We start from the raw sequence: 15,828 nt of genomic DNA on the forward strand, positions 1-15,828 counted from the left end.
ACTGCTTCATTGGTTTGGCTTGCAAGGGGAAGAGCCCGCAACCATGAGTGTTGCTGCATAAGCATGCCAGATCACTCAGCATACTACTCTTTTGGAGTCTAGCTGACTCAGACCTTTTAAAGGCATGCTTCAAGCATGGTGACTGAAAAGGTATTGTGGGGCAAGAGGTTTAGGAGCTCTAACATTACAGTGTTTTTGCAATGGGTGATTTTATACATACTACAGTTATGCTAACAGAAGTTACACAGATCTTCTAGGGTCATTTCGTAGATGGGAGACAGCTTCTCATTACCAAGTTGCATGAGTGCTGATGAGAAGGATGACTGCTGAATTAACGAACCAATGACCTAATTGGCTGCTGGTACTGCGATCTTTGGATAACACAAAACTGAGGTCTTGGCCCTAGTTAACAGATGCATAACTTTTGTTGTTGTTAGGTTTCAGAGTAGCAGCCGTGTTAGTCTGTATCAGCAAAAACAATGGAGTCCTTGTGGCACCTTAGAGACTAACAAATTTATTAGTCTCTAAGGCAGGGGTAGGCAACTTATGGCACGCGTGCCGAAGGCAGCATGCAAGCTGATTTTCAGTGGCACTCACACGGTCCTGGCCACCGGCCGGCGGGGCTCCGCATTTTAATTTAATTTTAAATGAAGCTTCTTAAACATTTTAAAACATTTATTTACTTTACATACAACAATAGTTTAGTTATATATTACAGACTTATAGAAAGAGACCGTCTAAAAACGTTAATGTATTACTGGCACGCGAAACCTTAAATTAAATTAGAGTGAATAAATGAAGACTCGGCACACCACTTCTGAAAGGTTGCTGAACCCTGCTCTAAGATGCCACAAGGACTCCTCGTTTTTTCAAAAGAAAATAAGGGTTAGCCAACTGACTAAATTCAAAGTTCGGTAATTACATTTTAGCTAACCAAATATAGACCATGGGCAGTTTATTTACGTGTAATTTTTTGCTTTCCCCACAGTTGTGTATAGCACTGTCAATATTTATATTCGTATTTTAATAACTGACAGTTTAAATCATATGAAGACGGGGGGGGGGGGGGGGGGGAAATAGCTCAGTGGTTTGAGCATTGGCCTGCTAAACCCAGGGTTGTGAGTTCAATCCTTGAGGGGGTCACTTCGGGATCTGGGGTAAAATCAGTACTTGGTCCTGCTAGTAAAGGCAGGGGGCTGGACTCGATGACCTTTCAAAGTCCCTTCCAGTTCTAGGAGATGGGATATCTCCATTAATAAAAAATAAAATAAAAATTTCACCAGTAACTAAATATCAAGAGTGAGTTAAAGAAAAGGCAACTGGGAGAAACGTAAGGAAGACAAGGATATTAAATCCATTTTTGGCCCACGGAAAATAAATTGTCACAATAACGCCTGCAGAGAAAGAAAATGGTGTTTTATTGGACTTCATGTACAGTATAAAATTTACAATGGAAATTTCAAACACACCAATAGGACTTCTAAAGCGCCTCAGGTAACAAAAATACATTTTGTAAAAGGGGTAATGTTATTAACTTAACACTATGTCAACGTGGAAATGTATTCATAGACAATGATACAATACTACACATTCTTCAGATCACCTGAAGATACCATTTAAGATCCATTGGGAACTGTGTCTTCTTCCATCTCTTCTTCAACTTCCTCTGTGGGTCCTACAAAATGGATACATCAGAGCTATTTAATACCTGTTAAGACTTTACAGACACTAATCTCTTTATCCCCACTTTTCAGATGGGGTATATGATTTGAAGATTCTCACATTCACCTACAGTTATTGGTTCAATTATTTTACGGCACAGTTTTGAGTTATACCCATGGTAACATCTAACCTTGTCACTGCCTAGTCTGATACGCAGCTTGCTTTATTCCCACTGAGAAACTCCCCATAGTCTATGTCTTCTACTGTCTAAAAAGGTCAGATTACCTGATATCTTTATGGTCAGCAAACTGACCCAGAAAATTAAGCTTCTGTATTTGAGGTGATCAAATTTTGCACAAATGATTTTAGTCAAATTCAACTATACTTCACAAGTGTTACATCTAAAAGGGGTTAATATTCCTGCATACTTTCACTGTGTCTAAAAGTTCATCTTTCTTGATTTATGCTGCATGAAATATCCACCCCCTTGTTACATCCTTTTAACTTTTTGGAAATAGAATCAGACTGATTGATGACACCAATTCTTTTTTAACCATCTCCAACTATATAACCCATCCACCTCAACCCACTGATTGAGATCATGTCAAGTTCCAGGCAAAGTTTTAAAAAGTTATGCTTTTGATTCATGCTGTTTATATTACTGAATCACTCTGTGACAAAACAGAAAAGTAACAAAAGTATATGATTACCTGTTTTTCGTTCTCTGCCGGGTATCTGACCAGACTGCAACAAACCCTTGAGTCTCTCCACTTCAGCCAAAGTTGTAGCATTTGCTATGGCATTCTAAAAGGGGAAGACCAACAAGCTGATCAATACTCATTCAACATGTTAACAAGCTGCTGCAATTAATATGTAAAAAACATCTGCTTCAAGAACAGTCAACTAAAATTGCACTGTAGAGAGAGTTACAGTATGTTGGCTTACTCTGTGGTCAAATCTAAACTCAGAACAAGATGTCACTAAGATCAAGAAAAGGACACAAAGAAGGTAGTCCAATAAAACGTCACAGATTTCTGCAACAAGAAACCCAGAACATAAAAGGTACAGTATAGAAGTGATCAGAACACATTTTTCCTCTGTTACTTTGGAAAGTTATGAGTAAGCAGTTACCAGTAAGGGGGGCACCCAACATCACTAAATTTCTGATCCTAGGCAGTTTCCCTACTTCGGTTTTCCCTGTACACCATGTCCTAAAAATGTTACCTTAATTGCTTCAACATCTCCTGTGGAGGGCCCAGTTTTCTTTTTGTCAGTTGGCAAGCCAGCACCTGGATTGAAACTTGAAAGAAAAATAAAGGCATATTATTAGCATCCCTATGAATGACATCTGCTTCTCTAACTTCCAAAGTTAAAACTTTGGAAGTATTGCATTCAATCAAGTGTAGTATCTTATCTTTGTTAACAAACTGATACAATGAAGAACTGCCTCCTTCAGAAACACCAGCAGGTCAGCTTCCCCACCTCCCACCCTTTTATCTGCTCATGAAGAGAAACAGGCCTTCTGCATTAAGAAGATTATGCATTGGATTTAAGCCATTAACTTGGATGTTGCTGAACAGCTGAGTTCTGCTGCACAGACTGTAATGAGAAGTCACCTTTAAAAAAAAGGTGTTTCTGAGCAATGGTATTCACCACCATCCAAGACTAGGATGTTTGGAGCCAGCATATCTGGTGACACACTACCAAAGATATTAAGACATCCTGTTAACAAGTGGCATTTCAATTTACTCTCTACTGCTGCACAGGGAAACCCAGGTGGTGTTTCTGAAGGCAAATGCCAGTTTAAATTGGTTCTCTTTATCTTACGTTTTTGTTCTCTTGGCAATATCCTTTGCAAGCTGTGCACCCCGTTTGCCCTTGAACATTTTCTCTGCCTCCTGACGCTCCTACAGCGATATCACACACACACACAAAGTTAATTTCAATAGGAACATCATGTGCATTTTGCATAGCTTCTTTCCTTGACAATAAATAGGCTGAAGACTTCTTGGATCAGCGAAGACTGGTGTCTCAACACTAGATTTAGAAGCACTTTGACAATAAGAAAAAGGCTTAAACTCTGAGTATGGCAGTCTCAGACACTTCCCAGAGGACGTTCTTCCCCACCTTTTCGTCCTCAGATGGAGTAGAGGTTTGTGTGAGGATTTCCTATTTCTTTCACTAAAGATCTGCTGCTGTACTCAGAACACTAAAAAGGACAGAGAAGATCCAAACTGTACCTAAACACTGGTGGTTTAAGCTATTAAATTAAGCTACTGAAACAATGAACTGGTAAAGTAAAAGCTAGCCCAAAGTATGTATTTCATTAGACACCAATATTGATGTAAATGTAGCTTACAAACATTGGTGGGTCAGGGGGAGGGCACAAATTGCAACACCATTAAATTTTCAATCAAATAAAACAAGAACAAATGTCTAACTCAAAGATCCTAATTACACAGAGGCTAGGAAAAATGCCACTTACTTTTAGTTTCACTTTCTGGAAATCCAACACTCTGATTTGTGGGACTTTGTGGATTACATACAATCTGTAATGCTTCTTATTTGTTACAGGGTTCCTTAAAATACTATGAAGTAAAGAAAGATTTTAAAGAAATTCTGAACACAAGAGACTGCTTCTTTTAAAGAAGATGCATGCTAAACTTTAAGATTGCACACTAAATAAATGCAGTAACACTGCTCTTGATCTCTATGAAAGAGTGAAAGTTTGTTCTTAGAGTCTAGTTTACCAGCTTAGTGAATTTTACTATAGAAGATTTTAGCACAGAAGTTCAAACACTTCTCAAAATGAAAACACACACAACTGTAATTATTCATCATATATCTAGAACAAAAAAAAAATCTGAACTTTTCCATTCCCTCCCCCGCCCCGATTCTAGCTCATGATCTCTTATTGAACTCCTGGCTTGATGCAATTCCCTCTGCTGAACAGCATGTGATTTAGATTTAATCTAGAGTATTTTGAAACAGTAGATCTCAAACTTCAATTCTGAGAAGGTAAAACATACAATAGAGACAGCTGTATGCTTACATCACACTTAATATAAACATAGTGGCTAATTCCTATTTACTTTGACAGATTTGGTGGCAACTGAAGAATTTCACTCATTAAAAACTATGTATTTTTTGTAGACTAATGGGCATTTTGTTTATTGATTCATTATTTAAAACACATGCCTGGTCCAATGGAAAAAGCAGCCATTTCAAAACAAAAAATTAAGCCAGTGGCTAATAGTAAGCATAAGATAATATGAAAGCAAGTATATCTGTACATTAAAAAGATCTGTTCATACACATTAAGGTTCCATACCTCAGGTAAGTCAGTGATTTAATCGTTGCCAAAGGATCCAGTTCACCCTGAATAATGGGAACACAATAAGTAATCTTAAAACAGACTATAATAGGGTTCAAAAAAGAACTAGATAAATTTATGGAGGATAGGTCCATCAATGGCTATTAGCCAGGATGGGCAGGGATGGTGTCCCATGCCTCTGTTTGCCAGAAGCTGGGAATGGGTGACAGGGGATGGATCGCTTCATGATTACCTGTTCTGTTCATTCCCTCTGAAGCCCCTAGCATTGGCCACTGTCGGAAGACAGGACACTGGGCTGGATGGACCTTTGGTCTGACCCAGTATGGCCGTTCTTATGTTCTAACTCAGGGGTCGGCAACCTTTCAGAAGTGGTGTGCCGAGTCTTCATTTATTCACTCTAATTTAAGGTTTCGCGTGCCAGTCATACATTTTAATGTTTTTAGAAGGTCTCTTTCTATAAGTCTATAATATATAACTCAACTATTGTTGTATGTAAAGTAAATAAGGTTTTTAAATGCAGAGCCCCCTGGACCAGTGGCCAGGACCTGGGCAGTGAGTGCCATTGAAAATCAGCTCGCATGCCGCCTTTGGCACACGTGCCATAGGTTGCCTACCCCTGTTCTAACTTAACAGGAGTCCAAAACTTGTAATGGAAGATCATTAGTCTCTAGCATATCCAAGCACTCATATAAATAGCGGGTAAGCAAAAATGGCTGGTAGTATGGGGCTACCGTAAAGGATATCGGACTATAAAAAAGGATAAAGATCATGTTTATTTCAAACTATTTTTTTTAAAGTTGGCCAAATGAAAGAGCGTAATTTTTTACAATGACCTGTAAATATTTTTTCTAGAAATATAAACAAAGTACTTAACAATATCTCAAGTACTCATGGTGCATAAACCTTCATTCAAGAAACAATTGCTCTTAAATGTTCTGAATATCATTAGGATAAAAATACCTTAAAAATAACGGGGGGGGGAGGGGGGGGAAAAGAGGTAAAATAAGTTTTAGTCTTAGGCCATAAATAGCACATGGAGATAAGGCTTAAGCAGATAAAGCCTTGTCTACACTACAGAGATTTGGTGGCAAAATCTGCCTTTTGCCAACAAAACAAGGGAGGTTACACACTACAAAGCTACTTTTGGTGGCAAAACTCTGTGAGAGGCATAAAGCTTTTTGCAACAAAGTTAAAGCGACAAAGCATCAGTGTAGACACTGCTGTTTGTTTTGTCCACATAACTGGCTTCCACCAGTATCCCACAATGCCTGCCATGACTGTTCTGATCTTTGCTGCCCTGCAGCATGCGCTCCTCCCCTTTCAAAGCTCTGGGAAGTATCTGCCATCTTGGAATGCTTCTGTTCTGTACTAGTAACACAATGGCAGGCAGACTGCTGCTGTGGGGATGGCCTGCCCTGCTGCTCTGACATTCCTCAGCTCACAGAGCTGCTCAGGATGCTGCCCCCTGCAGCTGAGGCGGCTGTGGGAGAACTCGGAATCACAAAACCATAGGCAGGCAGGCAGAGTGGGCTGCTTCGGGAGAGACTGCTGTGAGGAGCAGAGCCGGGGGCTGACAAGGGGGGTGGGGGTGGGGTGTTCCCCTTCCCTTGCCTCAGGATAGGTCGGTCAGCCTGCTCTCTCCCCCACCCCAGACACACAACTCTCCCCACACCCATTTCAGTTGAAAAGTGGCTGACAATCGACTAGGATGCCCATGGAACAATGGGATTGAGAAACCTGCAACATGTGACGCTGTACCTGCCCCATGGAGGCATTTCAAACCTTTCCCATAGCACCCTGCAGCCACCACGGTGCACTGCTCTCTGTATGGATGCAAGAGCTGCTAGTGTTGATGCACTCTGCCGACACAAGGAGCATAGTGTGGACACGGAACAGCGGTTTTAATTAAAGTGCTTTAATTAAAGTGCCATAACTTTTGCCAACAAAACTTTGTAGTGCAGGCAAGGCCTAACCATGCCATCAAGGACTTCAAATCTGCCTCAAGTCCCACACCAAGGACTAAAATCTGCCCTTATTTATGCCTGTGCAATGCTAATGGAGCTGCACAGGTGTAATAGTTGAGGACAAAATTTAGCCTTAAGAGGGTATATAATAAAACTGTTTACATTACATGCTTGTGAATGCTAACATATAAACTAGGAAAAAATATTGCAGGATTCCTGAACAGCCATGAAAAAAAAGTTTACACAATGAGCGTTTCAGGTTTTTTTAATTCACAAGATTTTGCTTCTTTCAGTCTGTGTGTTTAGACCTGGAGCTGTTTAATTGCAAAGCAATGAAGTGACCCTTGTGAAAGCCTCCTATTCTCCTTTAAAGTTCCATGCCCATTTTACACCGTAAAAGTGTAAAAGAGGCATGAGTCTAATCAAACTGGAAAATTAAAGAAAAGTCTGACCTTTTTGTAATAAACAACACAATATCCAACTTCAAACGGTACATTCTAATGAAGGCCACAGTCCCATACACAATCCTGCACACACTTCTATTTGCATGCAAATAGTTCTATTTACATGTTACTGGGTTATACCTTTCCTAGAAAAACCTTCTATCAGTAACATCTTATGTTTCACTGCATGTCAAAAATTATCCTCTTGTGAAAAGATAATCTGTGATTAATACATTAAAGCAGTTTTATTCAACTTTCAACAAAGCCATGTAATAAGAACATATACAAATATGTGCATAATTCAAACTGATTTGATCAATTTTTTTTTTTTATAAGTAACTTACCAGCTCCACAATGCTATTATTGGTAAGAATGATCTCCTGAAGGTTGGGTAAGGCCTGTTCAAGTCCTTCACCGATCCGACTAAAATTAATATTTAAAAAATAATCAAAATCTGATTTAGGTTGGTAATAAATTTTAATAATAAAAACATGCATACACATTTTAACCCTGAGATGTAATACATGTACAAGGGTTCACTTGGTTTTGTAATCATTCACCCTGTTTCAAGTAAAACAGTTTGGATCTTTATTTGCTACTGTAAATTACCTCCGATCACATCCATTTTGTGCCCCACTTACCAATGCCCCAAACATTTTTCACTGGTCTGAGCACAGGAATGGTAAACAAAAGCTACTGAGTATCTGTGGCTTTGAGCAAATCACAAACTCTATGCCTTAGTTTTCCTGCCCATAAAATGAGGAGAATACTTATTGACTGGACCCAGGAGTTATGAGGATCAGTGCCTGTAAAGCACACTGAAAATGAAGCAGGCTACAGTGATGCTCCATATTGCAACATGCTGCGTTCTTCCATTAAAATAATCATTGACCATTTGTAAACTGCACCACTGTAATGATACAAGGAAAAACCAATGCTGAAAACTGGCTGCACCCCGGGACTCCTTCCACACACACACCCAAAGCTATCCCATGCTGCAGCACCACAGCTCCATACCATATCCTGTTGTTATTCATCAGTAATGTTTTCAGCCTCTTCAGCAGAGGGAACCCGTCCAACTTGCGGATCTCGTTGTCAGAGAAATCGATGGCATCGAACTGGTCCAAGGTGGCACCCAGGTTCTCAATGACAGGGATTTTGTACCCTGGGGGGAAAGCATCAGACCAGGGTTAGATGGAGTCAGTGGGGGGAGGAAGGGGTGAGAGGGTGGAAGCAGCAGGTTCAACAAGGAATGTTAGAAACCGCAAATAACATTACCCCGCGCGCAACCAGAGTGAAGCTCCCACCAACACACCACACACCCAGCCTGAACCTCTCCCCACACAGCCCGAGCGGAACCCCTCCCCCCTACACACACACACACACACAGCGCCTGAACCTCTCCCCACACAGCCCGAGCGGAACCCCTCCCCCCTACACACACACACACACACACACAAACAAACAAACACCCGGCCCGAACCTCTCCCCACACAGCCCGAGCGGAACCCCTCCCCCCTACACACACACACACACAGCGCCCGAACCTCTCTCCACACACCCCGAGCGGAACCCCTCCCCCTCCACACACACACACAGCGCCTGAACCTCTCCCCACACACCCCGAGCGGAATCCCTCCCCCTACACACACGCACACACCCCGAACCCCCTACACACACAGCCTGAACAACCCCCCCCCCCCCACACGGCCCGAACCTCTCCCCACCCCCGCCCGGGGCAGGGCTGGTCCCCGAGCAAGGCCTGGCCTGGCCTCGCCTAGCCTCGCCCCCGGCGCGCGGCTCCGAGGTCGGGGCCTCACCGCGCAGATCCAGCTCCCGGTCCCGCACGGCGTTCGTGTACTGAGCCGCCTGCTCGATCAGCTCCGCCGTGAGCTTCACCATCCTGCCGCGCGCCTCACACGCCGCTGCCGAGTCCCGCGGGGCCTAGAGCGCCGCGCCGCGCTGCGCAGGACAAACCCCGTGCGGGCCGAGCGCCGAGACCCCGAGCCGGCAGGCACAGGCCGAGCGCCGAGCCTACGAGCGCGCGCTTCTGCGCCCCGCCTCCCAACGCCATAGCAACGGAGGCAGCTCCCCCCCCCCCCCCCACTTGAACTCTTTCAATCAAGATGTGAAATCTGCCTACAATGATAACAACAAGGAGTCTGGTGGCACCTGAAAGACTAACAGATTTATTTGGGCATAAGCTTTCGTGGGTAAAAACCTCACTTCTTCCGATGCACCTTACTGGTTACTTGCATCCGAAGAAGTGAGGTTTTTACCCACGAAAGCTTATGCCCAAATAAATCTGTTAGTCTTTAAGGTGCCACCAGACTCCTTGTTGTTTTTGTAGATACAGACTAACACGGCTACCCCCTGATACTTGCCTACAATGATGTTAACCCACGGGCTCGCTGCAGGCGTCATTAGGTGAGAACCTCCGGCCATGTGAGGCAGCTCCGATCCTAATGGCGCCTTTTGGCCTTAAAAATGTGGGAATTTTCGAGACAAATTAATGCATCGATTGTTCCAAACGGCCTTGAGTTTCTTGTACGCAAAGTGCTTTCAACATGCAAAAAAAGTATGTGGGAAGCCCCCCCCCCCCCCTTGACACGTGGTCTTGCCTGGGATCCAATGAAGCCAAGACTCTCTGGCTGGCGCTGCATCGGTGAAAGGAGGAGATGTCAGTTGGAAGTAGGGTGACCAGATGGTCCCATTTTATAGGGACAGTCCCGATTTTTGGGTCTTTTTCTTATATAGGCTCCTATTACCCCCCACCCCCGTCCCGGTTTTTCACACTTGCTGTCTGGTCACACCCTCGTTGGAAGCCTGGAGTTTTCTGTGGCAAAAATATTTGTCTCTTGTCAAACGGACTTTTCACGGAGCCCCACACGGTGGTGCACTAGCATTAGACATCAGGCGAGGAGCGAGGCGTGTTGCCAGACTAGGGGGGTGACCCAGGACTAGGATAGTCGGGCTGTCTGCAGGTGAGGATCAGGGTGCATTGGCAAAGCTGTGCGTGAGACCATAGAGTGCTGCGCTGCTTAACACCTTGTTCTACCCCACTTTTGAAAGTAATGAAGGGTGAGAGAACTTCCTCTGTACAAATGCCTGGTGGCATCCTGGCTAGAAAGGCTGTTTCCTTTGGACACAGCTGGATCTGAACAGATTCCACACCTTTCCCCCAGCGTGAACGTACATGAACCATCAGTTCAGCAACTGCCCCCACTACCTCCAATTACAAGTGCTGATGCTTGCCCTTGCTTAGTTCAAACACAGCACCGGAAGTTGGTGTTGAACAACATCAGTCCCCATAAACACCTTCCTGCTCAGGTATTTGCTAAGGTTACGTTGGCCTTTCTACCACCAGCTGCTGTCTCCAATGCACTTTTTAACAGTCATTTTTAAAGGCACCCGCCCGTTTACTCATTTCCTTCCACTTTATGCGGGGAACTCACCAACATTCACTTTTTAAAATGAAAGTTGACATGTGATTAGCTCATTGGCTGTTCGCCTGGTTTCAAGGTTCTGGAAACATTTAACTAAGTTGTAAATGGGGCCACACAGCTTTGGTGCAGCAAGACTTGATGGGGCAGGTTCTCTGCTGGGCACAGCAGGGACGTGGGTCCAGTCTGGGAGCTGGATCAGTTCCCTCATTTGCTGCCTGGCCCTGCGCTCAGGGTAGAGTCGGGGGGCTTCTCTAACAAACTGGTGGCTCCCAAGGAACAATCTGCCAAATGGGAATTGCAGAGAGCATCACACTCTAGCCACTGTCCCTCTCTAGCCCCTCCTTGTTATACCCCATGCTTTAGGTATGCTCAGCGTTTGTGATCATTCTCCACTCCCTTTCTGCCACTTGGGCAAAACGAGTATACTATATAGCAAAAGGAACTAGAAATAGACAGTGAATTATGCAGTAAATGTGAACACATCTATATTTATACACAAAGTGGAACATTTTTGAGGGGGCATCTTCCCGTTTGTGAGTGCAAATTTTAATTTATTTCTTCAGTTTATAAAGCACAGCTCTAGGCACCCAACCATCCATTGCCCCGGACTCCTGGCCGCTAATTAAAAATGACAAAACAAACATAATAAACAAAGGGCTGTCCATAAATTTAACCCCCCAGACAGCCCCCTCTTCAACAGCTGTAGAGCAAATAGGAAAAAGACGAGTCTTGCAGTAGGCCCGAAAGGTTAACAAATCTGGATCCTGGTGGCCCGCAGTGGGGTGGATTCCAAAGCCCAGGTCCCCTCACAGAGAACACCCCACTCAGCTTCATCATGTTTATAGATTCATAGGGTGAAATCCTTGCTTCATTGAGGTCAATGGCAAAACTCCATTGATTTTTAAGGCCAGAAGGGCCCCTTGTGATTGTCTTGTCTGACCTTCTGCATAAACACAGGCCATTGAATTTCACCAAGGGAAAATAAACCGAGGGAGATCCAGTTCGAACACCTCTGCTAATCTCACCTGTGGCAGTAAGTCATGGGGAGAGAAGTAATCGCACAAGTAAATGACCATTTTAGGGCCTGCTAAGTTAAAACCACCACCTTGAATTCCACCTGGAAGCACCTACACAATTTGCACCCACAGTTGAACTGCAGGCACAACTCTGAACACTTGTGCCCTTTCCTACCTGACGAAGGTGCAAATACTCAAGCTTTGCACCTGCAAACAAAGAAGCCAGGCCTTCGCCAGGTCAAAAATTGGATCTACACCACCACAGTAAAGCCGTACTGAGCCTGGGAGTCCATTTGAACTGTCCCACCAACACAATGATATACGTCCTATCCTCTGGAGTTAGATTGTTACAGCAAGGCATGTTGGTTTAGTACTCTGGCTGCAGTGATAGGATAATGCTTTTACTTTCATTTAGTTCAAAGCCTGCAGCCACATCGCCTTGTGCTGCAATTCCAACCGAGCTCACCAAATAAGCAGGGCTGTCCGGGTTAGTGCCTGGATGGGGAACTAAAGAACAGCCAGGGGCTGCAGGAAGTAGTGGTGGGCATTTGTTTCTCTTGGAATCAGTACTGAAACGATGCCCCAGCCTGGCCTTAGAGGGCACCATACTGCTGGAGCGTAGATCTTTCAGCGTAAAAGCAAGGTCCTGAGCACCAGGGCTCATTAAAATTTGCCTAGAACTTTTCTTAGGCGGAGGGGTCTTCACCTCTAGGTCCTGGCCAAATTCCAACTTGGGTAACTTTGTTCTGCCTACCTAAATGTGATAAGATGTTCTTCACTTTCTGCCATGACAATCCTGTCCCGTTGCTGTGTGTTGCTAGCTGCCATGCTATGTGTGGTTTGTATGCAGGTTTGCAAAGCCATTTGGGAGCCTTCAGGATGAAAAGTGCTATGCGCAAATCATCATTAGTAAGTACCTTGGATTTTTGCGTGATCTGAGCTTCCTCTGGAGGTACAAGCCATTGGTAATAGTTAATGAGAATGGGTGTGTGCCCCTCTGCAGAGAAATGCATCTCCAGTAGTAAGTACATAGTTAACTCCCCAGCAAACAATCTCGGACAACTGACTTTTGACCCTGATCCATCCAGCTTCTGTGTCCAACAAAATAAAAAAGACTTCACAGAAACATCACAGACTTGATCTAACTCTGGCCTGAATGACAAGATAAATCCATTTACTTTGGCATCTTGGAAAGAGTACAGACTCACTCATCAGTAGATGTAAACAATTTATTAATTTTATGGTCAGTTCATAGAAGCTTTGCCTTTACGTGGTTGTTGCTCCATTCAGTTTTATGAACAATGACATTTGGCCATCCCCTGTTCACCTGGCTGAGGTTTTATTGGACAGGCCCAGACAGGGTGAAAATAATTTGAATTAAAAAAAAATGGATTCTTCCTGCTTCATAAAGAACTGATAAAGCTTTTACTGTGAATTTCGCTGGCAGAAGGTTGAACTTGTTAAAACTATTAACAATGAAAATCAGAACATGCAACATAAGAAGTATCGTCTACATATGTCTTATGAAAAGAATATCTTTATAAAGTCTGGCAACAGAGGTCCCGGAGAAGGGGAAACACATGAATAAGACACATAAAAGATTCCCCACTTCCCATAAAAATAATAACAATAATAATTAATAATCTATGGAGAAATACAGTATAAGTTATTACAAAAAAATCTCAGGACAACATAGCCAAATAAACTTTAAACAATTATACAAACACCACATGACATTCTGTTTGGAGACAGAGTGAAGAGATTCTGATTTGTTTTAGAGAACTGAGCTGGATAGGGAAGGCGTTTCCTGACCGGATCATCGGCATTGGGATTTGAGGTGTTAAGTCCATCAAAGTGTTGTCATATAGAAGAGGCTTTGATGCAAAGTGCTGGAGGGTAAAAATATAGGAAAACCATCTCATTTAGCTAGGAGAGGAAGAACCTAACCGGTTTCAATGATTAGAACGGAGTTCATCAACAACTTAATCACTATTTCAGAAGAGAAATGGATTCAGTACATAAGACTCCTGAGCCATGTGGATGGACCCTTCTGTCTGGCCAGCCTCCCACTGAATCAGTGGGGCTCTGTGCGGGGACATGGATCCGCTTGCATGCAACAGCTGGCAGGTTGAGGGCCCCGACAGACACTATGGGCTAAATTCCAACAGCACTAGCAGGGGCACTGGATTGTCCCTCTTACACCAACTCTGAATATGATCCTCAAGTCTCCAATTATTGTCAAATTTATGGCCAGACAGAAACAGTTAACAACAGAAGCCAACGAGTAACCTGAATACTTTGCTTTAGAGCTTTTATCGAGCGGATTATTTAGTTCAGATTACACAGTTCATCATTTTACATATGTAAAGAACAGAAAAATACCGCACTACTCTTTTTTTGTAACGTGGATTTTTATCAGTCATGAGCTAACATAGAAGAACAGAAAGTGTTTAACCATTAATAGCTTCTTCTTCTCAGAGACACAGAAATCCTTGGTGCTTTCGAGTCCTGATCTCCTGCTATGCCCTTGGAATGGTTGAATCAGAAGGATTTTGACTAAGAAACAAGGTGAGGTGTCTAGATCACACATCAGTCCCCATCCATGAGAAGCATTTGAGAGTATTAATATTGCCATTTGTTTTGTATCTTTGGGGCCTTAATTACCAAGAATAAGATCCTACCTAGATTTAATGCTATTCATTATGTTGCTATAGAAACAAATTGACAGAGATATTAAAGCTATCAAACTGATGTTAGGCAGCACCATGTAAACTCTCTCAAAGTTGAAAAAATAAACTTTTGTCCTAAAGGTTTGGCAAACTGGACTTGCAGGGTGGTGGAATTCCTGGATGCAGATACTGAACTTTATCCAGCCATGAGACATGTCTGACAGCACAACTGTACGAATAGCTTCATTTCACAGAGCTTTTTTGATTTCACAATCTCACAGAGAGTCTTGAAAGCTGAGGGGCTGCGTTCAGGAATAGGAGAATCTGAGAAAACAGATTAACATTTTAAATAAACAACCTCTCACAGGTAACAGGCAATGCAATTTGTTCCAGTGCTTGAGGAGAGAGAATTGAAAAGGAGTCACTTTTTAGGAGTATCGCCACCTGTTTGTAATAAAGGAATGGAGACACTTTGCGATGAGTGGGAGAATTAGTACAAGGATGAAATATAATGAAATGCAAACACGTGTGTGTACTTGAGCAATAAGCAAACGCGTATCAGCCTTGCTGGGTAACCTGTGTTTCTATAGCAATCATTGTGTAGATGGGAGAAATCATAGTGCTGTTTCAGGTCAGGAATTCTGTAACTTGATTTAATTCGAGTAGGTCAATTATACATTCCATAAATATGAAATCACAGCATCCAACGTTCTCCCTGTTTTTGTTGTGAGGAAAGAATGAAGAATCAGGAGCATTTTGTTGACTACAGCCAGGGGCTTCTTGGGAATGTAGATAATTGGGAAAGGTGCAGCTGAAGGATTTTTCCTTATGTCCCTATACATGTCTCTCATCTAATCTCTGGTTTGATTCCAAGACCAGTTCCACTTGAATTCTAGGAAGCTTTTTATTATTATCTGACAGCATCCTAGGCACCTTGCAGACCTATAGAAAGGGGAGGGTCCAGATCCTCTAAGATATTTAGATGCCTAACTTCCAATGAAATCAATGGAGTCTAAATGCGACTGAGGATTTGGGCCCAGGTCCCTGTACAGAGAGTACTCAATCTATAGGCTCAATCTTCAACTGCACCAGGGTGCGTGGAGACCAGGGGAGGCAAACTATCTCTAAGCTGCCTTTCAGCCTTCCTGTATCCTTGGGCCAGTGTAAGTTAGTGCAACCACAGGGATGCTCTAACTAATGCCAGCTGGAATAGTCCCCATGGGCCGCTCAATGGCTCTGAATAACTAGAGCACAGCATGCGCTGGCCATGCCCTGACAGCAGCATTTACAGAGA

General features: G+C 43.2%; 2 protein-coding genes across 4 annotated transcripts in view; both read right to left on the reverse strand.

Annotated features, from left to right (window-relative positions):
* Positions 1 to 1,402: 1,402 nt before the first annotated feature.
* On the reverse strand, positions 1,403 to 9,370 carry SNRPA1 (small nuclear ribonucleoprotein polypeptide A'). The gene is made up of 9 exons (XM_065411907.1): positions 9,224 to 9,370; positions 8,421 to 8,568; positions 7,748 to 7,826; positions 4,994 to 5,040; positions 4,148 to 4,250; positions 3,490 to 3,569; positions 2,887 to 2,962; positions 2,373 to 2,466; positions 1,403 to 1,675 (listed from the first exon to the last, which is right to left on the reverse strand). Exons 1-9 carry the CDS (start codon positions 9,303 to 9,305, stop codon positions 1,617 to 1,619), a joined length of 768 nt encoding a protein of 255 aa, XP_065267979.1. The 5' UTR covers positions 9,306 to 9,370; the 3' UTR covers positions 1,403 to 1,616.
* A 5,360-nt stretch (positions 9,371 to 14,730) lies between these two features.
* Positions 14,731 to 15,828, reverse strand: part of PCSK6 (proprotein convertase subtilisin/kexin type 6) — a 120,685-nt gene continuing 119,587 nt past the window's right edge. For 2 of the 3 annotated variants that reach the window (XM_065411497.1, XM_065411498.1), the window contains one exon: positions 14,731 to 14,828. In XM_065411497.1, the coding sequence (XP_065267569.1) occupies positions 14,731 to 14,828 (98 nt within the window). Of the gene's footprint in view, positions 14,859 to 15,828 lie in introns of all 3 variants that reach the window. The other variant, XM_065411496.1, reaches the window with a different exon arrangement.

Source organism: Emys orbicularis, chromosome 10 (assembly GCF_028017835.1).
Source record: "Emys orbicularis isolate rEmyOrb1 chromosome 10, rEmyOrb1.hap1, whole genome shotgun sequence".
Taxonomy (NCBI): domain Eukaryota; kingdom Metazoa; phylum Chordata; order Testudines; family Emydidae; genus Emys; species Emys orbicularis.

Coding starts and splice junctions, on each gene's coding strand:
- SNRPA1 (XM_065411907.1), bottom strand. CDS start 9,305: ATGGTGAAGCTCACGGCGGAGCTGATCGAGCAGGCGGCTCAGTACACG. Junction 7,827..8,420: donor ATGAATAACAACAGGATATG/GTATGGAGCTGT, acceptor TATTAATTTTAG/TCGGATCGGTGAAGGACTTG. Junction 3,570..4,147: donor TCCAGAAAGTGAAACTAAAA/GTAAGTGGCATT, acceptor ATATCGCTGTAG/GAGCGTCAGGAGGCAGAGAA.